This window comes from Seriola dumerili, unplaced genomic scaffold (genome assembly GCF_002260705.1).
Source record: "Seriola dumerili isolate Sdu_G_001 unplaced genomic scaffold, Sdu_1.0 BDQW01000025.1, whole genome shotgun sequence".
NCBI lineage: Eukaryota > Metazoa > Chordata > Actinopteri > Carangiformes > Carangidae > Seriola > Seriola dumerili.
In genome coordinates, this window is record NW_019174280.1 from 6,113,820 (window position 1) to 6,140,479 (window position 26,660).

General features: G+C 42.2%; 2 protein-coding genes across 3 annotated transcripts; both read right to left on the minus strand.

The window, feature by feature from the left end:
* Positions 1–446: 446 nt before the first annotated feature.
* On the minus strand, positions 447–12,346 carry LOC111216424 (calmodulin). 2 transcript variants are annotated; one of them, XM_022737948.1, is made up of 6 exons: positions 12,260–12,346; positions 7,135–7,165; positions 6,093–6,236; positions 2,741–2,847; positions 2,316–2,451; positions 447–1,518 (listed from the first exon to the last, which is right to left on the minus strand). In XM_022737948.1, exons 1-6 carry the CDS (start codon positions 12,260–12,262, stop codon positions 1,490–1,492), a joined length of 450 nt encoding a protein of 149 aa, XP_022593669.1. In that variant the 5' UTR covers positions 12,263–12,346; the 3' UTR covers positions 447–1,489. The 2 variants fall into 2 exon arrangements, with proteins under 2 accessions (XP_022593669.1, XP_022593670.1); XM_022737949.1 differs by having other exon boundaries at positions 1,490–1,518; positions 6,093–6,241; positions 7,140–7,165.
* Positions 12,347–16,518: 4,172 nt separating this feature from the next.
* On the minus strand, positions 16,519–24,969 carry psmc1 (proteasome 26S subunit, ATPase 1). The gene is made up of 11 exons (XM_022768377.1): positions 24,942–24,969; positions 24,352–24,405; positions 23,743–23,839; positions 23,097–23,221; positions 22,811–22,996; positions 22,422–22,550; positions 21,848–21,944; positions 19,870–20,059; positions 19,211–19,362; positions 18,301–18,455; positions 16,519–17,289 (listed from the first exon to the last, which is right to left on the minus strand). The coding sequence occupies exons 1-11, from the start codon at positions 24,942–24,944 to the stop codon at positions 17,155–17,157; spliced, it is 1,323 nt and encodes a 440-aa protein (XP_022624098.1). The 5' UTR covers positions 24,945–24,969; the 3' UTR covers positions 16,519–17,154.
* Positions 24,970–26,660: the final 1,691 nt, after the last annotated feature.

The window sequence follows — 26,660 nt, forward strand, 5'->3', positions numbered from 1 at the left end:
TGGTTTGCCTTACTAGGACAAGCCAACATGGAGTCACTGGCAGAAGCAGGAGGGTTTATTCAAACTCCCACTTGCCTTTTCAAAAACCCCCAACATCCCAGTTACAGCATGCTGCTGTTGCCTAGCAACCAGCTGTGTCTTGAGAGAGCAGAGAGGCGTCATAATTGTGTATGTATATCCACGGCTGAGCGCAAGAGCAAACACTCTCTGCTGCCTCTCCCTCCCCTGTGGGCAGCTCACTCTCTCCACAACCTCACTGCCATGTAATGGGCCTCAGTATCACACACTGAATCCTGCCGCTGCTCAACATCACCCAATGACACTGCACATGGAGAGAACCATGCTTATAACCATTTATTATGGACACATTTGTCTAGTCGGTAAACAACATACAGACTATGCTGTCTTTATAAATCAAGCATCAGGAAAAATGACATAAGACATGATAAAGTTCATGGTCTTTTATTTGAAAAAAAAATAAAGACTAGCATGTACAACTTGGAATGAATGTAAACTGAACTCAGATGAACAGTCGCGAAAACTGGTGCGCTGACACTCCTAACAGCGTGCGCCGCGAACACAGCACACCCCTCACTAATGCTCTTGTCTGAGTCGAGAAACAGAAGAAAAAGAAAAGTGAAGGCCAGTGATTCTCTCTTGCAAGAAAAGACAGACACTCCATCTCAGCGAGAAAATAAAAGAAAAAGAAAAAAAAAAGAAAGAAAGCTCACCGTAAGACTCTTTAAGTCCCCCCTCCTTTTAAAAAGGGCAGGACGCACAACTACTAAGATGGCCATCCAAATAACATAACAAAAACAAAAGAACATGCCAAACATTTGAAAATGTATTTTTTGTACATTGTTTTTTTCACTTTTTATCTAGCATACAATTAAGTCCCATTCCACTTTAACGCTTGAGTTAGAACCTGGTATATTCTCTCATGTTAACAGTACAGGGTTCCTCTCCAAATACAAAAAAACTGTACCAAACCAACAAGAGGACAGCTTATAGTGGAATCAGCACGCTCTGGTAGCCCGGAGGAGGGATGGGGGGGCAAGGGGGTTAGTGCTCCGGTCTCAAGCTGCATGCATGAAGAACAGAAAACAGAGAGAGAAAGAAGAGATGGCCAGCCCAGACATTTACCACTAGCAAATGGAACTGGAAGGAGTTCGCCAAATGCCTTTGCTTTAGTCTGAAGGTAGTAGTTACAGGGTTTGTTGTTATTATTTTTACTTGTTAAGTACTGATGCTAAACTGATCTCCGGGGGGAGGGGGACAGGATCACTAACCATTTTCATGCAGATATTTTTTGTATATTTTTATATTTTTCCTGTGTGGACAGAAGGATATTTTATTTCAACATTCAATTATTTTCTATACAGAAACAGTATGAATAAATGAACATTTTTCCAAGAGGTAAGTAAAACATTTTGATTTTTTTTTCCTTTTTTTTTTCTTCTAAGAGGGGACAGGACGGGGCGGGCAAGCTTCACTTTGCAGTCATCATCTGTACAAACTCTGCAGAGAGAGAGAGCGAGAGGGAGGGAGAGAGAGAGAGAGGACAATAAGGGCATGAGGTTTAAGGCTTTGGCACAGCCTGTTGCCAGTGAGAGCAGTCACCTGCTAAATTGTTAAATGCTTTATTAATTTTTTAATCAACTTGAGCAGGTTCAGAACACACATCCTAATTAGTGTCCCCTTTCTAAATGGCTTCCGTGTTCATCTCATTAAACCCAATTGATTAAAAAGCTCCTGCATTGTGCTTACAGTTTTAGAGCAACGTGATGACAATATGCACACACACAGAATAAAAAAACAGATAAAGGGAGACTTGGGAGAACATATTCTCTCTCTGTGGTACAATGACAGTGTAGAAGTAGGACACTTTTCAGCTAAAACTTATGGACTGTTCATAATATATCAACAGCCTTCTAGAAAATGAGCGCAGTCTCTCGTGTAATGTGCCGAGGGAGTGACAGTAGGGGGATGGGAGAAAGAGACAAAAAGGCTCCTCGCACACTGACGATAATTCAGAAGGATGACTTTCTCCCATCTCTGTTTCAGCAGGCTCCCTCTATAGCCCCTATCTAATAACTAATATTACGTGTGGCTGGCTTATCTCACAGTCGCCCTCAGAGAAATACACAGCTTGGAAAATGAAGTGCTCTGGTCCCCCTGTTTAATAAAAACTTACACCATGGCCTAGAAACTAAAGCTATTTGTGCACCGTGACATTTTTGTGTCTGCTTCCTTTATAGGCATCTTATATATAAATATATTTATATATATATATGTATATATATAATTTTTTTTACCTTCGTAGTTGACCTGTCCGTCTCCGTCAATGTCTGCTTCTCTGATCATCTCGTCCACCTCCTCGTCCGTTAGCTTCTCTCCCAGGTTCGTCATGACGTGACGGAGCTCTGCAGCACTGATGTAGCCATTTCCATCCTGGAAACATGAAGCATGGGATCCAATGTGTGAAACGTGAAAAAAAAAATCCCCACAGGCTGACAACTGGTGCGGCAGGTGTTAAACAAGCAGTAAGTTTTTTTTTCCATCTGCATAAACTTACTTTACTTTCAGTCTTACTTAAAAAGCTTAACAGATGATACTATAGCTGCAAGCAAGTCTTCTTGGCCTCCACGGAAAAATAAAATATTCAAACAAAACTAAAAAGCTTGGCAGGCATAGAGACTGTTCTACCATCTCATTAGCACTTTAGCACACACTCATTTACCTTGTCAAATACCCGGAAAGCCTCACGGATCTCCTCCTCGCTGTCTGTGTCCTTCATTTTTCTGGCCATCATAGTGAGGAACTCCGGGAAGTCGATGGTTCCATTACCTGGAATGGGTGATCAATGAGGCACGTTTAATCAGCAAAAATTGTAATTACTTAAAAAGCCAACTCAGATAAGTAGAAAGAATTTAACCCAGCATTTAGCTGATGAAGAGCACCCGACTGAAAATATTAATTTAGTACTACAGTCCTCTTTTTTTCCCCCTCTGGGAATGATGGCAGCGTGTACATTATTGTATGGAACATAACTTCTCTCCAGTGACGGTGCAACCTGGGACGTGAGTAATGGTGGAGACGGCAGCAGCCCTAAGATCATGTTAGTATACACCTTCCTTCCTGCGATAAACACAGCTACTGCAAGCTGAAAGGAGGAGGGGGATGTATGTGTGTGTGTTTCCTTTTCTTCCTCAGGGAAGCCCCGGGAGGAGGTTGTGTATGTAGTACACAGCACAGCAGCATTGCGGGGGGGGGGGGGCAACCCATGGCCAGTCATCCATAATGTAGACGTACAGTATACTGTGCAGCTTGGCCTTCAAGCAGCCCGGATAAATCAAAGGCTCGTCTCTCCTGGTGCCCCTGTCAGAAACCAAGGCTGGACGGGAAGTGAGAAGGACAGGAAGGGGGGTGGGGAGCTTCAGTCCAGATGCTCCTTCCCTCCCTTCTCTTTTTATCCATCCTAGATTCCCTCCTTTTTTGTCCCCTTTTCTTGTCAAATATCCGGCAGTGTTTGCATGTGTTTTTGGGTCATCTGGAAGCGACATCAGAAACCCCACCAACCACTGGTGGCTCATGTATGCGTGCAATAGGATCAATATCCATGTTGCCGCTGTCAAGACAGGATTACCAGGGGATCAGACCCTCTTGACAGGGGAAGGATCTAAGAGGAGCTCAGCAGCTCACTAACTGCAGCACCAGGAGAGAGGATGGGAGGGTTGGTGGTGGTAAGCCTCGCTGTTATGTAGATGTTATGGTGATGTAAGATCGTAGGAGTATGGAAGTTATCATTAAGATTTGGCGAGAAAAAAAAACGTAGAAAATTGTCAGGACGCTGAAGTGAAGGTCAGAGACACCGAGGGCAAAGTACCCAGGAGGATTAGCCCTGGGGTGGGACGGATTGAGGGGGGTGGGGGTGTAGCAGATTAACCAATGACGGAGCACGCCTCAAGAGAGCGAGATAGAGAGAGAATAAGGGAATGCATGTGTGTATGTGTGGAACAAAAAGGAATGCAGTAATGTGATGGGGCAGATGGTGAACTCATGACCCGGGGTAACAATCTAAGGACCTGTTATCTAACACAGAGAGACAGCCAGCAGCACCGAGGGAACACATGCTGCCACTGGGGGGTTGGAAGGGAGGCTGAGGAGGGGTGGGGAGGCGGGGGTCCCAGTTTGGGAGAAGGGTAAAAGTGCAACTGGAAAACCATCATTTGAGAGCACAATGACCAGAGAAGCAAGGCAGCCCTTTGAGTGATATCTGCTCAACTGCACCTCGGGCCAGCTGCTGCTGCGGTGGAGGAGGCAGGGAGAGAGGGAAGGATGGATGGAAGCAAGGAGGAATGGAGATAGGGAGGCAGGTGGGAAGAGAGAGAAAAAAAAATGGTGGGAGGGAAAGAGAGAGAGAGAAAAGAGAGGGAGGGAGGGAGTGGGCGGTAGAGAGGGAGATGTGAAGAGGAGAGAATATAAGGAGTGAACCGAGTGGGAGATGGTGCGATTACACATAAGAGGTGCTGACGCAAACTATAGAAGGCTGAGGCATCTCAGCGCACTTGTATGTGTGGTCATCGTTTTTCCTGCATCATAAAGCCAACTTCCATCCCTGAGATAAGAAAGAGGGGTGGGATTGCATAATGATGATGAGTGGTGTGCCGGGACTAAAGCTAGTATTTTTGTCATGCAGTTATTTAATCTTGTCTCAAACATCCCTTTTACATATTTTACCTCATTAAGGTCTAAGATAGAAGCCCTGTATAATTTTAAGTAGGTGTGGTTAATTCCCGATGTGTGTGGTTGGAAGATAAACAGCAGCTATTCCATGTCGTACTGTAATCCACACTGTTTGTAAACTGCAGCTTGGCTTTTACATTCAAATAGCCAAGAGACTATTTCTTTTCACAGCTGTGTCTAGCTAAAGCTCTCCATCCTCTCTTCCATTCATTGTCATTCTTTACCACAGCATCCTTGTTTGGTAAATAAAGCTGATTTTCAATGGGCCAGCTGACATCCAATGGCTGCCGATGTGGGTACGGGATGTGCAAAGCGCAGAGAGGCCTTATGTAACCACTTTTATTTTCCATTACTAGCTTCATTGCTGTCTGACCTAGATTGCATCAGCCAAGGGAGGCAGAGGCAGAACAAGGGGATGTTAGTGGTGTGTGTGTGTGCGTGCATGTGTGTCTGCTTGCTCCTGGGTGTAACCAAAGGGGAGGGGGGAAGGGCACTGAGGATGGTGGGAGGACGTTTCAATAAAGGGGCAGCCAAGCTGCGGTGCAATTGATTTCTCCTGATCAATGCGGTCCCATTTTAGGAAATCCTATAAGCTGACAGAGCACCACTGAGGTAAAGGCCCCACTGACAGCTAACATCCTCGACTCTACTGCCCAAGGGCGGCCAGCTTGGGAGCTACTAAGCCAACTTCTCTGACTCCTCTCTCTCTCTCCCTTATCACTCTCTTTCGATCACAGAACCTTTGGGAGACGCTGCAGTGCAGGATGAAGAGGTGGTAAACAGAGGAGGAGGAAGAATCTGTCTGAATTATGGCGCTCAGCGTGGGGCGCCAACACGGACAGTCTTTTGACACTTAGCCTGCCCTTCTCACCAGCACTGCAAGCACCTCCTGCACATCCATAACTCTTACAATGTCAGCTATGATGGAGCTGGATACACAGTGACTAAACTGCTGACACAGAGCGACACGTCATCTGAAAATAAAGCCGGCCGGACAGTTGGCTCGGACAGTTGGTTGACAGTTGGCAGAAAGGGGAGGGAGGTGGGCAACAGCACTACTGATGTGTTTCGAAATGGAGGCAGTAATGGATGCTCTATATAATCCCTTATCCATTTGTAACAGAGGTTTTATCACTGAAGTCATGCAATGAAACGTCAACGGAAAATAAAACCAGCTCTGACACTAAAACTTTGTCAGTATTTGGAACCAATCAGGAGATGGATATATCAGCTCTATTTCCTTATTTGGCATCTCATATGACGTCTTTAACAATTATTACTGATATGTTGGTAATAATCAAGATCTCTGTTAATGTCATGGGTAAATCAAGCACGGGTATACTGACCGTCAGCGTCCACCTCGTTGATCATGTCCTGCAGTTCGGCCTCTGTGGGGTTCTGGCCCAGCGACCTCATGACGGTGCCCAGCTCTTTGGTGGTGATGGTGCCGTCGCCATCCTTGTCAAATAAGGAGAAAGCCTCCTTGAACTCTGCAGGGGGCGGAGGAAAGAGTGAGAGGTTAGGTTACTGTTGCTATGCAGTTACAGAAATGGGTTACGCTGGGACACTGCAGTCGGGTCTAGAAGGTCAATCGATTCTTGTGAGCGATGTGACTACAGGGGCCGAGTTAACTCGGTTCAGGCTTGTCGGTAAATTGGCCCACATGAGCGTGAACACGACTAGAAACTGTGAATGTGCTGAGCTCTGAAACCACACTGCGATCTTATCTCATACTATGAGAAAAAAAAGCAGAAAACTGCAAGTTAAAAAAAGCCACAAGATTTCAGTGTAAGAACTTCAATGTGTGCATCAGTTTTTTCTTTGTAGGAGCAGCCCTCTAAACTACAGGCCATAATCAGAAGAGCAGGCAATAGTGAGCGTTACCCTTGGAGCATTAGCACAGGCTAATTAGCCACAGAGGGGGTTCGACTAAGAAAAAACTGTGCGGCCTCCAGTATTAGTACAGAGCCCACATCATTTATTTATCAAGAATATCAAGGTGCCTGAATGATTGAAGCTACTCGTGAGCTTGTCTGGAAAACTGTCTATTCACTGTAGCTTTGTGGGTTTCCTGTCCTGACTCATGACATGCTGTAAATACGTTTTCCCCTTACTTCCTGTTCTTTCTGAAAAGCTAATGATCTACCAAGGGAGGGTGGGGTGCCAGATCCTTCAATTTTCTGTTGCGTGTCATGTTCTCTGTAAGTTATGTGGAAGCAACCAGAACAGCTAATGAGAAACACAAAGAGGAACTTTATTGAAGTTATATCATTATATATTATAATTATAATTATAGGGTGGAACTGATCCACAAGTTGCCAGTAAATGTGTGAAGGAAGGATGTGTCTGTGAAGGGAAGTAAAGAAGAGGAAATCTGTCTGTTCCTACCTGCAATCTGCTCCTCTGTTAGTTGGTCAGCCTGTGGTTGGAAAAAGAAAAGAGGGAAGGGAGAGAATTACAAACAAACAAGTCACTCAACAAGGCAATTATTCCCAATACCAAACTGTTTCGTCATTACATTCCTCAGCATCCCCACCCGCCAACCACCACACAGCTTAACACTGGCCACAGTGTTCAGAGGTCTGCTGGCCTCAGTGCAAGGCCATCTCCAGAGGCCTCCACTGGAATCTAGTCTTGGGGCTGCCAAGATTTACAAATGACGATAACTCAAAATTAACCACAAGCCACAGTCAGAGGACTTGTTTTAATATTTTCCTTATCTCAGTGGCATTTTCCTCGCAGCAGAATTTCACCTTGCCCAATTGATTCAGTCCCTTAAATGGTTTTAAGCCAATTGGAGTCCATCTTGACTCCAGTCAGACTTTGATTGCCATATAATTGATCCTGCTGCTGAAAATCAGTTAACAGACATGGCTCACATTAATAGCATCATGGCTTATCAAGATGCTTTTTAAAGGTTGTGTTTGTTTGATAGGCTGTTGGAAAGGCTAACATGCAGAGAGCTCTACAAAGGTACTGCGTGATGTTAAACCAGCCGATGAGTGGCTCCATGGAATTGTGCAAAAGTAGGCTACGCCATGGCGGTTCTCACAAGAGGGACTGCTGGGAAACAAGATGCTGTAATAACTCGGATGAAGTGCTGTCTCCAGACCAGGAGAGAGTGTTTAAGCAGGGTTGTTTTAGGACATATCAGCATGGGAGTGTTTTCCATGGCCCTACCAACAGGAAAAGAGGCCCGCTGGGTTGGCACGGGTTGGTTCCCCCTCCCAGTCTGTTCCCTCCACTAGCTGGGGCTCTTTAATGGCTGATAGTGACTCACAAATACTTTAAATGGCTTGGAAGCGAGCATCCACTCGCCAGGTCCTTTTTACATGGATGGATCCAGCTTCTATGTAAAAGCAGCACCACTGATTTCAAACAAACACCCACAGCAGTAATGTGTGAATACAGAACTTGTGGTGCAAACAACTCCCACAGGTACCCTCCCTCAATGCTGCATCAGAAAAAAAAGGATTTTGTTTTATTGTTATTGTTAACAGACCACTCTGACATCATTGTGCTTGGCAACAATGCAGGAACACACACAAAACGTGAGTAGTCACAGATGTGCACATATACTTTCACACTAACTTAAATTTAACTACGTTACTCTAGCGCGCACACACACACACACACACACACACACACACACACACACACACACACAGACACACACACAGAGAGTGTCTCTTAATGGCGTTCTTCCTCAACACCAATACTTTCCATCCCCATGTTTCCTGTGAATTAGTCAGACTAGCCAGTTCTGCCTCAAAGCAAATTCCCCCAGCCCGTCAGTGTGTTTATGTGTTTGTACAAGCAATCTAGCTCTGGATGCAGCCAAGCCCACATCCAAGAATCGACTCATCCTCAAATCGCGTGGCTGTGGAAACCTGAGCCTCATTTTTTGAGGTGAGGGTATTTTATTTTGTAATTCAAGCCAGTAAATTCAATTTTGTTGCATAATGACTAGATTCGGTTGAGCTGGATAAGATTTAACAGGTCACCGCATGACAAGCTACAAGCTGACCTTTGACTTTTCAAAAAGGGGTTAGAAAGGCCTCTGGCTCTCCTCTCCTTGTGGCTTGAGTAGCAGCAGCCACAGGATGGATCGATCCGGCCAGCAATGGGTTCATGGATAACTTCAGCGGCGCTCATACGATTAGCTGACATGATTCAATAATCTGCTCCGCACACAACAGCTCTTGCTTTTCTTCTCCCTCCCTGCACCCTCTTCCTGTCTCCATTTCCATCTGTGAGAGACGGAAATGTCAAGAGACAAAAACAGCCTCGCCACCACTAAAATGCCACCCAGCTTGACCAATATCTTCAATCTCATTTTGTTCATTTTCTGACGCCATCTTCAACCGTTCCTCTCATCTCTTATGTTCTGTCCTCGTGTTAATTTCTCTCTCTCACTCTGCTGATGAGTCTCCCTTCCACTCTTTCCTTAGTCACCCTGTTTGTCATGCTGTGTCGCTCCTGTTATATCTTTGCTGTCTCTTTCTGTCCCCTGCTGTCTCTCTAAGTGGACTGGGTGTGGGGTATGGTGACTCAGTGCTATGGATCCTCCCCTGGCTCCAGCCCAAGCTGTTGGGGACTCACAATGTTGCTGCACCACCAGGCCCACTACCGGCCCATCCCTTCCTTTTCGCCTTGTTCTTCCTTTTTTTCCCTGGCACTTGGACTTCAGCCAATGCCAACTCCTCCTCCTGAAGACCTTTCCCCTCTATGTGTCTCTTTTCTCTCTCTTTATGTGGCATACTGTTCAGAGGAAACTCCCTGTGATTCACCATCCACAGTGTCTTATGGACAGGGTTGTTCACTGCCAGGCTTCCACTCTTAATAACAGCTTGTAGAGGAGAATGTGTGTGTGTGTGTGTGTGTGTGTGTGTGTTTCTGAGGATGGGTGGTGCTCTGCTGGCAGTGGTCTGTTGGCATGCGTCGGTCAACCACTCCCACTGTTGCCCGGGCAGCCAGCCTCAGCAATGCGCTCCAAACAGGACTGTGAGGAGGCAGGAAGCAGTTCACTGGGCCAGCGAGGAATATCTTTTACTCTCACTTGATGCTATATCACCCTTCTACAAACATACTGCATCCTTCGCTGTTCACACTCACTTTAAGTTGACAGGGGATGCAAAATGGTGTAAGAAAACACCAATTATTATCTTTGCAGCCCTTCCATCAACACTCTCCAGGTTTTTCAAGTTGCCAGTCTGTCACTGTGAGGTGCCCAGGCACTTCCTTAAGCAGCTTCTCTATACTCACCAAGTGAAAGGTGCAAAAACCAGCTGTCACTCTGACAGATGGGTGTGACACACACATACACATACACACACACTCTTGTACAAACTTCCATTCACTATGACACAAGCACAAACATAAAGAGTCAGTGTGACACACACGCTCCTTTTCTATAGGAGCACTGAGCTCCACAAAGCACTGAACGCCTCTTCTCTTTGAGGCCGAACAAAAGGCAGCGAGGCCTCTGGCCCAGCCTGTGTCTGGAGGGGAGGAGGGAGAGAGAATGGGTGTAAACAACACCAGCCTCCCTACTCCCTGCAGACAAGGCTGGTCCACCATATGGCCTGGTGGTGGTAGGTGGCTGGGTACTCCTCCACACCATAGAGAGCACTTTACTGCTCCTAGACACTCGGGACATGGAACATGGCTAGGTGTTGCCGCCAAGCATATAAATTATTCACTGCAGCAGATCAGATGTCCTTCAAGTTACTAAACATGCATCAGCAAACAAGAGCGTAACAGGAATAGGATAGGGCCTTAGCATGGTCCAACTACTTATTCGATACTTCCACCTCAATGGGGGAGGCTGTTTCCACTTCAATGGGCGTATTGATGCAGACAAGGGGCTTACGCCTGTGGATTAAACTTTTCAGAGATGCTGATACGCAGGCTAACTCCATAACAATTCCACTTTACACTCCAATTACCGCGCCACGTTTGCAACGTGAAACTGCATCGCAGTTCGATACCATATATGGGATATTTGATCACAGCAGAAGGGATCGGTGGGGGGGGGGGTGGGGGGGGTCTATAGCTTCTTGAATCCCTTCGGCCATTAATGATCTATCAAGCTTGATAATCAATGGATTGGCTTGAAGCCCTCTTTTCCACATCCACACTTGGTAACTTCTCCTTGTGTGACATAGCAGGTGGAGGGGCTCTGTAGCTGCCTGCAGATGTCAAAGTGTGCGTGGACGCGTGGCCCCAACATCTGGTGGAATTGGTTAGAACTGGGTGTTAACGTGTATGTTAATATAATCTGCAAGTCACCCAGGCCTGTCCTACTGAAACCTCATGGTGTCACACAGAATTTGACTTGCTACAGAATAAAACATAACTTTTAAAAATGTATAAGCTGTAGAGCAGCATGGCAGTGCTGTAATATTCATATCCCACGATATGTGGCGTTACACTGGTTTGGAAAACGTCGACTAAACTTCCCAGCTGTTGATGTTTTTCAGAAAGAGCTTCTTGGACAACTCACACTGGCTGCCACATTTGCATTACATCGAAAATTTGCAAAGAGGCAACCAAATCAGCCGACATAACACAAATAGATAACACAGCCTGAGATAAACCCCGCAGTGAAGGCGGAACTGCGCCTCATGTCGCTGTATGTGTAGCCCTTACACACAATTTAGCTGTAACCTTGTAATTACAGAATATGGTCAGTTTCCGTTGCGGAACACTGACGAGATCCACTTGTGTCATTCCCCCCATCGTGGCACAGTATAGCACGGCACGGCGTGGCTCGAGCAGCAGCACGATGGTGCAACCTAGAAAAAGGGAAACCAAGCTCGTTTTTTTTCCCCCTCATGACGAGGGGCAGCGCAACTCGCGGGTTAGCCGTGTTCAAACCGTGTGAACAGCAGCTACAGAGAAGAAACCGTGTCCCACATACGTGTAGAAACGTGTTGAAATAAATGTCAGCGTATGGCTCTGCTGTGACTCTAATAACGTTAGTCAGGGCGTCCCAACATGCCTGCGCTCCTAAGGCGGATAGTAGAAATGTTGCCCTTAACTGAATTATGCTGTAATAACCCAGAATAGCTTGTTAGTTATTCCGATACCACTAAATCTAGTCCAAGAATTAATTCGATCTGCACCAAGCAGCCGTGAACCAGCTACTTGACCCGACATAGCCGGATAGCCAATAATGCTCTATGAATTGCGCAGTTATGGGGAAATACGGTCCCGGTTTGAAGGTGACCATCGTTTCAGAGAAAAAAAAACATTAACACGAATAAAGCCAGACTTCGTGAGGGCTTCACGTTATCTCGTGCACTAGCTAAAACATAGAAAAAATGCGGTTTGCGGGCGTTTTCCGTCCTCGTCTCTACATACGAGTAGCTCATAAGAGCAATCAATGACTGAGTAGCAAATACGGGGACGGAAAAGCATTAAACCGCACCGGGTTTACATTTGTAATAAGCAGGCTTTCCTACAATTAAAACGCATTTCCCTTCTACACAGAATGAATGACAATACATACCATGTCGGATGGGTTGTGTGCTTGTCGGTCTGTGGAGGCAGACTAGGAGTGTGGTCGTTCCTTAGATGGAGTTCCACTGGCGGGTTAGGAGTGTGTATATTGGCCGTGGCCAGATGGGGATTGCCTGTGTATCCCTCCGCCACACTAGCACTGATCACTCACTTCCTTATTTCAATTCAGGGCTGTTGCAGCAGCTCGGGCCTCCAGCAGATGACATGCCAGTCACCGGGGCTGAAACGCCTGCAGTGCACGGAGAGCATCCATCCACTCATATTGAACTGCATGACCTGGGATGCAGTGGACATCCAGTTGATAATAGCTAAATCCATCTTTGTAGGATGATGATTCATGATGTACATTAAAGTCAGCAAACTTTGTGATATAACTTTATCAATGGATATATAAAACCCTTAGACCAGAGGATCAAACCCCCAGCAGTTAATGTGTTGTTTTCATTCTCATAGACCATTAAACTCCATCACCGCAAGCAATGACAAACTGATGTAAGTCATGTAAGGATAAGGTCTTTTAAGGAAAGCCCGGATGAACATTTCTAGATATGTATCCACATGTTTGCCTACTGGAGGCCATATTCTCCACACACTACTGCTTGCCCTTGTTTTGTGCACCATATGTGCAGACTACTTTAACTTGCAAGAATCAATATTTTACAGTTTGTTTGGTTGGCCCCTTGGGAGTTCTCAGGCCAAGTTAGATGAAGCGGCAATAAAGCAGCAAATTAAAGTTAAGGCCAAACAGTTACTAAGGTGTTATGGACCATGATTAACTTTGAGTAGGTAAGAAATGTACATCTGAACTGAGCCACCATCAACCTTATCATCATCATCAATATCCTAGCCAAGAAGAAGTTAATCCCATAAATGGCCAGGATACATCAACTTGTTTGTCTGGATCATCTAGAAAGATTGGAGAGACTTCTGTGAATTTCTCCTAATTTTTCCTCACCTGATAATCATCACAAATCATTATAATACAAGGATCAAACCTATTATGGCAAAAGTAATCAACAAACAAAAGTTATTCACGTGTGAAAGGGTGGGTATTTGACAAATGACTGTAATCACAAATATAAAGACTAACTGAACTGATGTTTAATCTTTTGTTATTATATTCTAATATTTATATCAGTCCACTAAGAATATATTTTTATGACCATAATCTGTTTTATTATCAATTTATTTGTAATTTTATCACCAAATGTGGACATTTTTTTTACTCCATAATGAAACCCATAGGTCTGAATTTAATGCAGACTGTGCCTTTAAATTGAAGCAGCTAATTGTGAGAACTCACAACTTACCCAGATATATCTATTACATACAAACATATAAAATCTCTTTTGGTGCATTTTGAAGCTGCTATCTATTCACCTGGCTTCTTATTATTCCAGAAAGAGAGTTGGATTCTCCCAACACAGGGTACTAGTTTGCAGCCGCGGAAGGATAACGTTTGTGTAGGAAGCGGCCTGGTTGACACTGGAGAATTTGCTGTGCCGGTGTGTGATGGCGTCTCTGATTGGCCGCTGCAGACCTGCAATATTATACTCCATGTGTCGGCCGCATCGATTGGCTACACGGGACCTGCATTGCACCAGGCAGTGGCACTTGATGGAAATATAATAAATATAAATACAGGAATCTTAAAAATCAACGCAGCTTTCAGCGCCGCGTTTCCTCTGCTTTGTTAGTGTCTATAATTATTTACATTTGTTTGGTGGAGACGGATGTAAATTGCGACAGGTTTTCATTGGTGCGGGGTAAATGTTTGATAGGCTCCATATGGGAAGTGCGCAGACTTACTATTGGCTGCTACAAAGTCTGGTAGGCCTACGTGAAATTAACAATGAAGCGTGGTAGTGTTACAGCCTACTTATTTAAGCGGTACATAACCGGGGTGCGTTGTATGCCATTAAAACAGGAGCTTGTTAATCAAGTGAACATTATGTCTGACCCCTGAATAAAACTAAACTTAGGGAGTGACGACGCAGGATGTGGCAAATAACATAGTATGTAGTCATAACCCTACACACAAACACACACACACACACACACACACATATGTGTGTAAAGGTCCTCCAGCCTGTTTGTGACTGTGAAGTGTACCTGACAAAAGCACCACTCAGTGGACAAAGCGTAGAAATCAGGAACAGTTGTTTACAGCAGGCGGCAACACGGAAGGAAGAGATCCCACACACTGAATACAAACAGAAAATGTCTTATATTCAGAGTAAGGGCCATGAACATAATTTTAACCATATGTTCAAGTATTTAGATCACTGAAACGTGTTAGTAACTGGTTTCTGAGATGTTTCTCCAGTCACAGCTTGGTTTCTAGTTTGATTCAGATCTTTATTAACATGTAAACAGACTCATAAAAGGCCTCACAAAGGCTTAGTAAGTTACTAATAACTGTTCATACGTATTCAAGGGTGCAAAAGGTATCATTGTAAGACTGAACAAGTGACAATGGATAATAAGGAAGCTAGCCAAGAACCCAGAACCAGTGTTTTATTGATTGAACTGCTGATTATATTACACACTAGTCCCGTACCTTCTTTTATCCTAATCAATGAACTGTTTTATGTATAGGCCTATGTATTTGTATGCATATGCATTTTATATATAACATTCACTTTGTTTCATTTACATAATCATATGAGGTTTTCCTGTTGAATGCAGAAAGAGTAGTGTTTGTAACTCCTAACGGAGATGCAAATAAACAACTTCAGCTATTTAATATTTAAATTCAACCCTTTAAAGATCTTATATTGTAGTTCTTTAAGTAAAATCTCTGCGGTTCAGTCAGGGAGCAGGCTGTTTGCAGTCTTCTCATCAGGTCAAGTAACTCTAACTCAAGTTGAGCTGTTTCATTTGTTAATCTACTGGAACTAATCGGGACTTCTTACTGAATTTGTTCGGTGCGTTTGCCCTGTTTAACAGGAGAAATAGCTATTACATAAGCAGATATACATTTCTCTTGCTGCTTTGCGTCTATCTCCTTCTCTCTCTCTCTCTCTCTCTCTCACACACACACACACACACTTCTCTTTTGTGTTGCTGCACTCTTTGCAGCAAGACACAGGTGAAAGGATGAGCGTTGTTGTTTATGACTTGGGACTACATTTCCCTGCACATGTGGGGATTTGAAATGGCAAAGGTAAGATCACAACCCCACTTTTCAACCTTAAACCTCTTACTGTCTTTTAAAAGGCTGAATAAAGCAGGACCCGAGGTGCCCGATAAGGTCATGCTTCAGGTTAGGAATTGCTTTGCTTAATACTGCAAGGAAGTGTTTTGGATATCTTCATTAGTTCTTTACCATTTATGTGTTTGTGAATTTCTAATTTTGAAAACAAAGCTTTTATTTGCGTTTACGCAGAGCTACATTAACTAGAGCACAATCTGTACACACTGTGACTGAACAATAATGTGGATGTGACATTTCAGAGAATGCCAACACCATGGTCAGCCCTGCTGATCATCCCCCATCAGTGTCTGTGCGCTCACGGGGGCGGTTTAGAAATACCCAACCCAGAGTTTGCCTTAAGCTGACAGGGCAAATGCCTCATTAGAACGCACACTCCTCTTCTTGTAACCCTCCCAGTCTTTCTGGCCCAACATGCCACGCTTGATTTAAATGGTGTGTGTGTGTGGGGGGGGGGGTTCTTCCATTTGCTGAATGTGCTGCAATGTATGAGCTGCAGTTGAAATGCGTGACTGATTTAATAAGGAGAGTGTTTCCGAGGAGGGGGCTGCAGTACAACAGCAGCAGCAGCTTCGTTCTCACTCGAGCCCAAAGATGGCCCTGTAAAGTGGTTCGATGCTTTGCTGCATGGGGCCACTTTCTGCTGAGCACTGAGTTACACATGGCTCCACATCAAGAGGAATTAAATCAACGCTGCTGCTCTCCACATGTCAGACTGCAGCAAAGGCAGCTTAGCTGGATTTACTTAACCATGCTGTAATAACTTACAAGGCTGATTTGAATGGAGACGGCAAAAATCAAATCACAGACCACACTCATTCAGCACCCCCACCCCCCCCACCCCCCGACGGTGCAGAAACAAAAACATGTGCCAAAACTCACTTTGACTTCTCTCCACTGCTGAGGAACATTTCCCTTTAAACACTTGAGAGTGAAGCATTAGTGCATTGACATTACGCTACTCCTGGAGGAAATGTCAGAGTAAAATGCGACAGTCAAGGTGTTTTCTCTCATTCTGTAACTCCCAAGATTTAATTATCTGCATCTGTGTTGTTGTCAAGTGTGTAGGAGTCATATGGAATATTGTGGTAATTAGTGAATTTCTTTTAAGAGAAAAAACAGCCAGTTCCTTCGGGTCTTTACTTTGCCTCTGGGGTCTTGAAATAAGAGGTATGTCATGTTCAGGAAGTAGGCAAGGAGGACAATAAGACAACAAACATGACTTTGCATATTGATGGGAGCTATTATGTTTGTGACACTGAGGGCGACAACAGAGACTGAATTAATTGAATAATTCATGCGATTAATTATCTCAAGATATTACAGCACAGAGATGAAGTCAATATACAGGAATCTAATAAAGAGCAGACGTCAACAGATGCTGCGTCTGTGCAAACACGATTGCAGAGGCAGCTGCTAGTCCAAATGCTCCTGTAAATACAAAAGGAGAAAACTGATGATTTTTTTTTTTTGTCAATTTATTTACTGTCTGAACATATAACGGTAACAGGAGAGTGGGATAAGCCAGACATGACATGCACAAAATATATCAAAACTCTCTCTGGGGGAGACAGACAACTCAACTGCTGCCTCCTCTCTTTCACACAGCGATAGATAGAGGTGGAGGGGTGAGGGGGATGGTGGTGAGAGAAACATAAAAAGTTTGAGGGTTAAAGGTAAAGCCCCTCTGGTGTGCCCTCCTGCTTCTTGTACAGGACGTTTTCCTTGGACTTCTTGAAGTCTTCGTTGGTGACTTTCATACGGCGCTCTCGCAAAGCCATGAGGCCGGCCTCTGTGCAGATGGCCTGGAGGACACAGTGAGAGGAGAGAGAACAAGAGTCAAGCTCAATCTAGGCTTCCAGAAAGTTTTTGTTAAAGAAAACAGACACATTACACTTTGTGGAAATACAGTAAAGATGGCCGTGGAAGCCCATTCTGCTGAAATGGAAACAAAAAGTTCTCAAAAGATCAAAGTTTGGGTGGATTTCTCACTTTAAAGTTTACACCTTAGTTCATATAAAGTTCTTCAACAACGATGATGCTGCTCAAAATCAAAAACCTGCAACCCTGTGCTTTCTTCATGATCTCCATGGACTTCAACCAATTGTGCAATTATAACAGAGCAATTTCCCAATAGTGTTTCTTATCCTGATTTGAAAAAAAATAACTAAGCAGCTATTGTAAATGATCAACATAAAATATAAATGATGACAAACCACTTAAGGTGGAAGCTCACTCAAAGTGTTGTACTCCAACACTCCACATGAGGGCAGCAGAGTTGAGTCAATGAAAGGTGAAGATGTGAATGTACAGATAACACTTTGGATCTTTCTGAACGGAGGACTTCATAAAGTTAAGTAAGTTCACACTACAATAACTTAGAAAACCAGCCATTGTCCTTCAAAAAAGCTTAATCTTGTTTTCTCTATTCCCTCCACAGCGTGAAGCCGCTCACTGCTCAGACCTACTGAACCAGACCAGAGCAAGTTAAGAAAAACAGACAGAAAGCATCTGCAGTGCCAGGATGCACTTTGATAGGTCACAACACCTGCCATGCTGCTTAATCCACTCATGTTAAAGACAACGTTATCGTACAAATACTATTAGATCTGTAAAGGAGTAAAGGAAAATAACTCTCGCTTTTGTTGGAAAATGTCATAATTTACTGGCCTACCTCTTATTTACAGGCTCCTTTTTACTCTAAACAACAATGTGTCAGGTCAGAAAGTGAGACCAACTTGTAGGTTTAGGAATTTAGCTACTGGGAGCAGATTGAAAACTGTTATGCAGTTGAGAATGGACAGTATAGCTCTTACCTTGATGTCTGCTCCTGATAGGTCGTCCTTAGCCAGGATGAGGTCATCAAGGGTGACATCATCTGCTACTGTCATGCGGCTGGTGTGGATCTGGAAGATCCTCCTCTTGGTCTTCTCATCCGGCAAAGGAAACTCGATCTTTCGGTCGATTCTCCCTGAGGAGGAGACGGAGAGAAGAACAGAATAATGTGACAAACTGTTTGCAAACTGCTTCTATGAACAGAATCTCATCATTCTGACAATTCTTGTTTAAGTTTTGATATTTTATTCAGTAACTAAAGCCAATAACAGTCACTCAAAACCAGTTTGATTAATAAACATAGCGTTGCACTACTTCAAATTATAATATTTTGTTAATTTATCAAATGTTAATCTTTTAAGAACACAATTACAGAGGCACCTTTGCCTATGACAACTCTACCCAGACTCAGGCTGACTCACAGTAAAGCAAAGCATTTTAATAGCAGAACTGTCCTGGTGCACAATCAGTGCAACTGAATGAATAAATAAAGAACCATTAATATGTACTGTGGTAAAGTGAATATCTGATTTTTGGAATAACCAAGATTTTCAAATTAGCAAAAACAAGTTTTTCATTAAATAAATGTTAATAATTCTTCTGCGTCGTTTCTGTATAATAACGAAGAAGAATTTTGTATTGTTGTCTCACTAAATTCACTTTGTGTTTATAAGTGAGCACCTTTATCATGAATGTATTTTCTAAAGAGCGGTTTCAATTCATCCAAGAGAGAAAAAAAAACTTGAACTTCAAAAGAAGAAAAAACTTTGCCATAATTTCTACTTCCTGCCATGACTCATCAAAATACAACCACCTCCCAAACGCCACTCAGTCATAATGTAGATATTCGAGCCGGCAGCCAATCAATAATAGATATAGTCTCCTACTGACCGGGTCTGATGAGGGCTGGGTCCAGGGTTTCTATCCGATTGGTGGCCATGATAACTTTCACGTCTCCCCGTGAGTCGAAGCCGTCCAGCTGGTTGAGCAGCTCCAACATAGTCCTCTGGATCTCCCTCTCACCTCCAGAGTTAGAGTCATACCTACACAACACACACACAGGATATATACACTTAAAAATTTATGGACCACACTATATCACCATACATCTTCAGACTCCAAGGACCTCAAGCTTGTCCATCATGTAGTCTTGTTATCACTAACTAATTTTACTGAGTCGTTTGCCTTCTCCTCTTTTTTTACGGCCACTATATTACATCACACCCACCTGATAAACAAACTGGCAAAGTTTGATGTGGATACTGAAATCTGATAAATAAACCTGGTATAATGTACAATTTAACAGGCTTACAACATTTTCAAATTCACCGCACAGTAACACATCTTCAGTTAGACGAGGAAAACTCTGCAACCTGAACTGTGCTGTTAAATATAATAATAAAGGCTCTGCCAGTTTTCACACTAATCCAACACCTTGTCATCTAGTTCTGCCTCCTCAACACCACAGGTGCAACATCATCACTGCTCTGACGCTATCAGTCGACGCTATCAGCCTTAGACAGCTTGAAGTACAGTACACCTCTTTGTACCTTTTAGTGCCGATGGCGTCGATCTCATCGATGAAGACGATGGAGGGTGCGTGTTCCTCTGCCACCCTGAAGAGCTCTCGGACCAGCTTGGGTCCGTCTCCCAGGTACTTCTGGATCAGCTCTGAGCCCACCACACGCAGGAAGGTGGCTGATGTCTGATTGGCTACGGCCTTAGCGAGCAACGTTTTACCTAGCATACGCATAACAGAAGCACATTCAGTAAATACAGTGACACATCTAACAGCACATACTTAGCATGAAAACTCAATTTGGTCCCACAAACATCCTTGTCCTTTGGACCCTGCACACTGCTGTTTCTTTATTCCCACCCATATGAATGTCATTACTTATTAGCAGGGTAGAATAGAAATACTCTGACTAGATATGATTTGAGACATTTAGAGACATTTTCAGTAAAAGGGTAAAAAATGGTGAAGAGCTGGTGAATGGTAATTTTATTTTTAAAGGCTTTGGTAGTTTCCCATGAGATTTTCTTTTATATGAAGTGGTGAGATAAAGTATCTGAACACTGGAATTATGGGGTTTTCTGCACTAATTGGTCATAAAATGTGATCTGATCTTTATCTATGCTACAAGTGCAGACAAACACTATGTGCTTAAGCTAATAACACAAATAATTAGAATCTCTCGTGTCTTTATTGAACACAGCATGTAAACATCAACAGTGTTGGTGAAAAAAAGTAAGTGAGGCCTTGGATTTAATAACTGGTTTAACCTCGTTCAGCAGCAATAACCTCAAATAAGCAGCTGCAGATCAAAGCTGCACAATGTTCGGGAGGAATTTGGTCTTTTCTTCCTTATGGAACTGTTTGAGCTCAGCTATATTCTTAAGATGTTACAGTATGTCTGTCGGGTTAAGGCCTGAGCTCTGACTACTTTTACAGACAGTTTCTCTGACCGTGGACTGATGAGTCTCTTTTTTATGAGGCATAGTTCACATCAGCAAATGCTTCTTGTGAAGAGCAAACTCAAGTGTGTGAGTGTTTCTTATAAGTCCAAGTAGCTCTAAGCCACACCTTCAATCTGGTTTCATTGATTGGACTCCAGGATTGATAACTCCTGACTCCTAATAGCTCTTGTTGATGTTATTAGCCGAGGGGTTCACACACTTTTCCCAGCCTACATTATGAATGTTTGAATGATGTTTTCAATATGGATGTTTTCAATAAGAACAATACAAGATTTTTGTGTTACTGGTTAAAATAAATTGTTCGTTCATAATTGTAATTTAGATGAAGATCTGACCATTATTTAGGACACATTTATACATACATGCAAATAACTCCAAAGGGTTCAATTACTTTTTCTTTATCTAATTTCAATTTCTCATTTCATTTGGAGCATGAATGGAAAGGTTTTTCAACCCCCAGGCAAATTCTATATTTTGTTGATTTTTTAAGTGTCCCTGAAAAGCAAAAATAAGAGATTTCCAGCAACACAAAGTGCATAAACTGATAAAAATTAAGAACACAGTTGTATGCAACATGTTGGGAAGCAAATTTAATATTTTGTTGAAGTGAAAAGAAGTAAATACAACCCCTGCAGCAAACAGGCATTAAAATTTGTCTTTCTTCTAATGTTAATGCTGTTACTTTTTATTCATGGATTTAAAAAACTGAAAAAATCTGGGAGACCAACAGAACAGCAAAGTAAACCCTCCATCTGACTGCAAAGGAACTGCAGGAAGGTTTAGCTGACACAGGAGTGGTGGAGTGGTTTTTAAAATATTTAAATAATTCAACAGTAATTGTGGCATGCAAAATATCACTTCAAGCTCTGAGAGCTACCCACAGATGCTTTCTCTACAACATGGTGTAAGGCAGGTTGGATAACAGTATAAGTTACAGGTAGGAAAGATATTAGCTTTTTAAATATTAGCATCTTTGTTTTATTTGTTTCTTTTTTAAAGAGTCTAAGAGCCACTGTTACATGTAACATGTTTAATGAAAGAACTTACCTGTGCCAGGTGGGCCATACAGGATGACACCTTTAGGAGGCTTAATGCCCATCTCCTCATAATACTCTGGATGTGTAAGAGGCAGCTCCACCGACTCCTGTTAAAAACAAACAGAACTACACAGTCAGATGAGGCCTCTAATGGTAATGTTAAACGAATACAAGCAAACAACATTAGAACATTAACCTTACATGGTGGTTAATAAGCAAATGTTGTTTCAAGTGATGCAACAGGTCATTATGTAGGCTACAAACATAAACAATGTATTTATTTTACCATATTGGGTTAATATTTGTGTGTTTTGAGCAAACCAAGCAAACAGACTGAGAGCAGAGGATCATGATACAGAGGTGGCATAGTTCATATAGAAAGAGGCCAAGTGTCTCTTTTTTCCGCTCTTATTCCAGACCACAGACAAACTTCACACAGGTTAGCACTTCATAAACCCACCTATTTTCTTGCTTATCTTTCTTTGATATATTGAAATGAAGATTTTTGGCTCAGGAAATTTGCGAGAGAGATTTTTTTGACTTTATAACATGGCGAGATGAAGTGCCTGCGCTGTATATTGTACCTTGATTTCCTGGATCTGATTGTCCAGTCCACCGATGTCAGCGTAGGTTTCTTGTGGGGCCTTCTCCACCTTCATCACTGTCACCAAGGGATCAGTGTCATCCATCAGCACCCCAATCACAGCATGAACCTACATAGGATACACAAACATAGGACAAGTGGTAAGAATTATTACATCAATTAATAAAGGCAGCTGTAACTTTTTACGTGTTGGGGAATTGTAGAATATTTGCTGGCAAGATGGATGGACTATTAAGTGCTACAGGTAGTTAAATAAAGGAAAAATACTAAATATCAAGAAGCCACAAAACTGAAATTATTTCTGGTTAACTGTCTTGAATCATAAGTTGACAGAAGAAGCCTAACATAAGGATTATGATTGAATGTTACCTTGTGGTTGAGCAGGACAGAGCAACCTGGCTCAAGCAGATCCTTATCCACAAAAGACAAGATGCTGACGTAGTGCTCTGATCCCACTGAGGTGGAAACGATGGCGTGGTTGTCATCAATGATTTCTTCCAGGGTGCCCACAGACATGGGAGTCCCTCTCAGGTCGTCTACCTTTGACCTCTCCTCCTGTTATAAAAACAAAGGCAAGAAGTGGATTATTTTCTCTATCTTTTATCCAAATATACAGCACAAAAGCATGTGAGGTACTAGGGACACAAAGGCTGACCTCCTGTTTCTCTTCAAGGGGTTTCATCTGCTCCTGGTTCCTGATAAACTCCTCCTCCATCAGTAGGTAGTCTTTGATTCGCTCCTGCTTCAGCAGCTTAAGGCGGCATTGAGTGTGAGGGGTGACTGAAACACAGACAAATGCCAGAATGTGTAAACCTCACAATAAGAAATTATATAAACACTAAGTTCATACAATAACAACCAATTTGTTTTAGACTTAACCTTTCCTCTTAAATTTGAAGGTCAATATGATGCATTTACCCTCACCATTTACATCAGTTACTCTCTCTTACATTCTGTTTTTATTCAGAAATGCCATGTAAGGTGTTTCAGCAGTATTACAATCTTTTTACCAGAGATTTCATGATAAGTACCAAACAGTATCCTTATTATCCAGTGAGATAGAGAGAGATCCAGTGAGATCAGAGATAACATTGAACAAATGCTGCTGACTGGACAAATCCAAAAACTCACAGTGGCAGTAAAAATGAAAACAGAACAGAAAAAGGTCAACCAAAAATTTAACAGATTTGTGATACCGAGAAAACAACAAAGTGGTATGGGCAGTAGACCTGAGAACTGAACTGAATAGTACTGGGAGATAAAATATTTCTTCAAAACTCCACGTCTTTTCCATTTCTTACCCAATGGTAGTTTGCTGGCGGCATCTGGTCCCTTGGTCTTCTTCTTCTTCTTACCAACTCTAGTGGGAATTGGAGGCTCATACTTCTTTTTCTTATCCTTCAATTAGCACACAGTGCGAAAACACATCAACTACAGTGTTTACCTTTCACAGACATATAACAAAAATATTTATTTTCATAGCAACACAAGCCAAACAAGTTTTTCCTTGTTTGTTATCATCACACAAACAGCTCTACAAGATCTTTGCTTACATGTAATGCAGTAAAATTTATACTCTTTACATACAGTGGCCTGTGGTAAATCGGTGTTTGATACAAAACGTATAGTTGGCCTGTCTGTCAGTCACAGTGACAACAAAATATCATAGAATACTACTTTTACTAAATGTGAGGTAATTACTGGATGGTGTAGCACATTTTGCTGCGCTAATTGCCACATAGACTTATCCAATATATATCCGTTAAATCATCAAGACATCTCAGAAATGTGCAAATATAATTATGTTTTAATATTAAAATTTGGTGACAATAATAAACGAGTTAATTTAATTTTGACTACCAAAATATGCAGGTGCAGAGGTGAGCTAGCAGAAGCTGTGTCATTCTCACCTTGTCATCCTTCTTGCCTCCCCCTGGACCGTGGCCTCCACTCTGGCTTTGACCCTGGAAGAGTTTCAGACATATATTAATAACACTGAGAAAAAAGTTGCCATCGGTTTATTTTGACCGTTACAGACAGTGATTTCCTTTCCTGAACAGCTCATTAGCAGAGCTGTTTACAACAAAGTTAGCTCACGTCGCCGTTACCTGCTCTATTAGCAAAACTCAAAGTGTTAGCTTGTAATTAAGGAAAGACATAACCGATACAACATTGACACTGTCATCCACGAAGAAACATCGCTAACACTGACACTAAGAGAAAAGGCTGCCTCCTAACCATGAATGACTTCGTTGGTAAAAGCCAGTATAACGACTGCTGCTAACCGGGAGAAAAGCTAATGTCGCTAGCCTTCTGCTAGTAGGCTGTTACTTACTTTCAATTCTTTTGTTACTTTACTAATAAAACATAAAACCATTTGAAACTACATGACAGTGGGAATGTTATGGTTCCAAGCACTGTGAATAATGTTATATTGGCGAATATTACGTACTAGTAGAATAAATATACGAGCCGTAGAGAAAATTGCTTGCTCACTTACCATTGTTACTTGTCGCTCTGGAGTGACGTCAGAGTGTACGGCAAGAATGTAGGACCAAAAGAAAAAAAAAAACAGACACCCACCTGTCGCTGGAACAGTCCACCATGAGACCACTCTTAAAACATGATTTTTGCATGATATTCGGGTTTAATTTGTGTATTTAAGCCATTTATATAAAAGTGTCCAATCAGTATATTTTGGATGCAAATATTAGTTACTAAAATTAGCTAAGTAGTGGTGTTTTTAAGATGAACAGTTAGGATACAACAGTGAATAATGATAGATAGATAGATAGATAGATAGATAGATAGATAGATAGATAGATAGATAGATAGATACTACTACTATTGTATTTATCCCCTAGGGGAAATTCATGAATAATGGAACAACTTCTAAGACATCATGACAGCAACCTTGGTAATTTGGTACTTACTTAACTTAACTTGGTAATAAAAACTTATTTTAATTGGAATATTTTAAACACATCTTTATGCACCACTAAACTGTATGGCAATCGACTAACCTTAAAAACATATAATTTGGTGAAATCATACCTTCATGTCTTAGTGCTCCAATTTCCTGTTTGGCTTCCACATTTGTCTGTATATACATATTTCACTGTTTGAACTCATTGGACTATAGCACACTGTGTATTGTTTTGGGTAAAGTTGTCCTTAAAGTTTATTGAACACATTTTAATGAACATCACATATCATGCGTTGTCATGGTTAATTGTGCAATTATTGCACATTGTAGCTGATTATTAATGAGTCCTGCATTTTCAACAAGACAAGGTGAGTTATTGCACAGTATGTCATAACAAAGGACTTTTCTGAATGACACAAGTGTAACAAGACAAGGTAGACCTTGATGGATGACTTTGAGGACAGTGTCCTTAGTACTGCACAGGTTTTTGATGTGGGCGCTTGACAGTCATAAAGATGGAATAAAGCTACAGAAATAATATTATATCAGCATATGTTTGACTAGAACTACATGCCACTTTCTGCTTTCTTCCTATTTACCCTGTCACACTCATGCACATGATAAATCAATATTTATGCATATGACATTGGCAATGCATTCCTCCCATCCTAATTAAATCATTAGGGTAATTTGCTAATTGTGCAGGGCTGCCATTGTCTGTGTAGCTAATTCCCCACCACCACCCACATCCAACATCCCATCCCATCCCCCACCTCCAAATTGTAATATGGAAAATAAATCTACTTTCATTTATTCTCATAATAGCATGTCTGTTCCATTAGAGTAAGTTTCAAATAATTGTCTCCAAACCAGCAGATACCACAGCAGTGTAAGAAACAGTGTGAGTTGGAAATACCTTTAACAAAGAATTTTTGTATGTCTGCATCTGTCAAATTCTCACCTCCAACACAGAAACGTATTTCTGCATGCACAGACGTACAAGCAAACATGAACAATGACTTGTTCAAAGCTATTATTATCTGTGTAGGCACAGCTTCTCTTGATATACTCTCTGATTCTCTATTGAGCCATTTTGGTCTGCATGTCTGTGTGTGTGCATGTGCATGCAGCATACGTGTGCATGAGCATTGGCAATGCCAAGGCAACATCTCTCTAGTTTGAGTATCAGATTATCTGTCTGAGGGTGAGATTGTCTCCATAGCAAAGAGTGGAGGCTGTTAGATTCAAGTTATTTTTGTCTGTTTTATTATTCTGCAAAAGATATTGGATTTC

Coding starts and splice junctions, on each gene's coding strand:
- psmc1 (XM_022768377.1), bottom strand. Junction 21,945..22,421: donor ATCAGATCCAGGAAATCAAG/GTACAATATACA, acceptor TGTTTTTAACAG/GAGTCGGTGGAGCTGCCTCT. Junction 19,363..19,869: donor GACGCCATCGGCACTAAAAG/GTACAAAGAGGT, acceptor TGTGTTGTGTAG/GTATGACTCTAACTCTGGAG.
- LOC111216424 (XM_022737948.1), bottom strand. Junction 6,237..7,134: donor AACAGAGGAGCAGATTGCAG/GTAGGAACAGAC, acceptor CGCCCCCTGCAG/AGTTCAAGGAGGCTTTCTCC. Junction 2,452..2,740: donor CTTTCCGGGTATTTGACAAG/GTAAATGAGTGT, acceptor TCATGTTTCCAG/GATGGAAATGGCTACATCAG.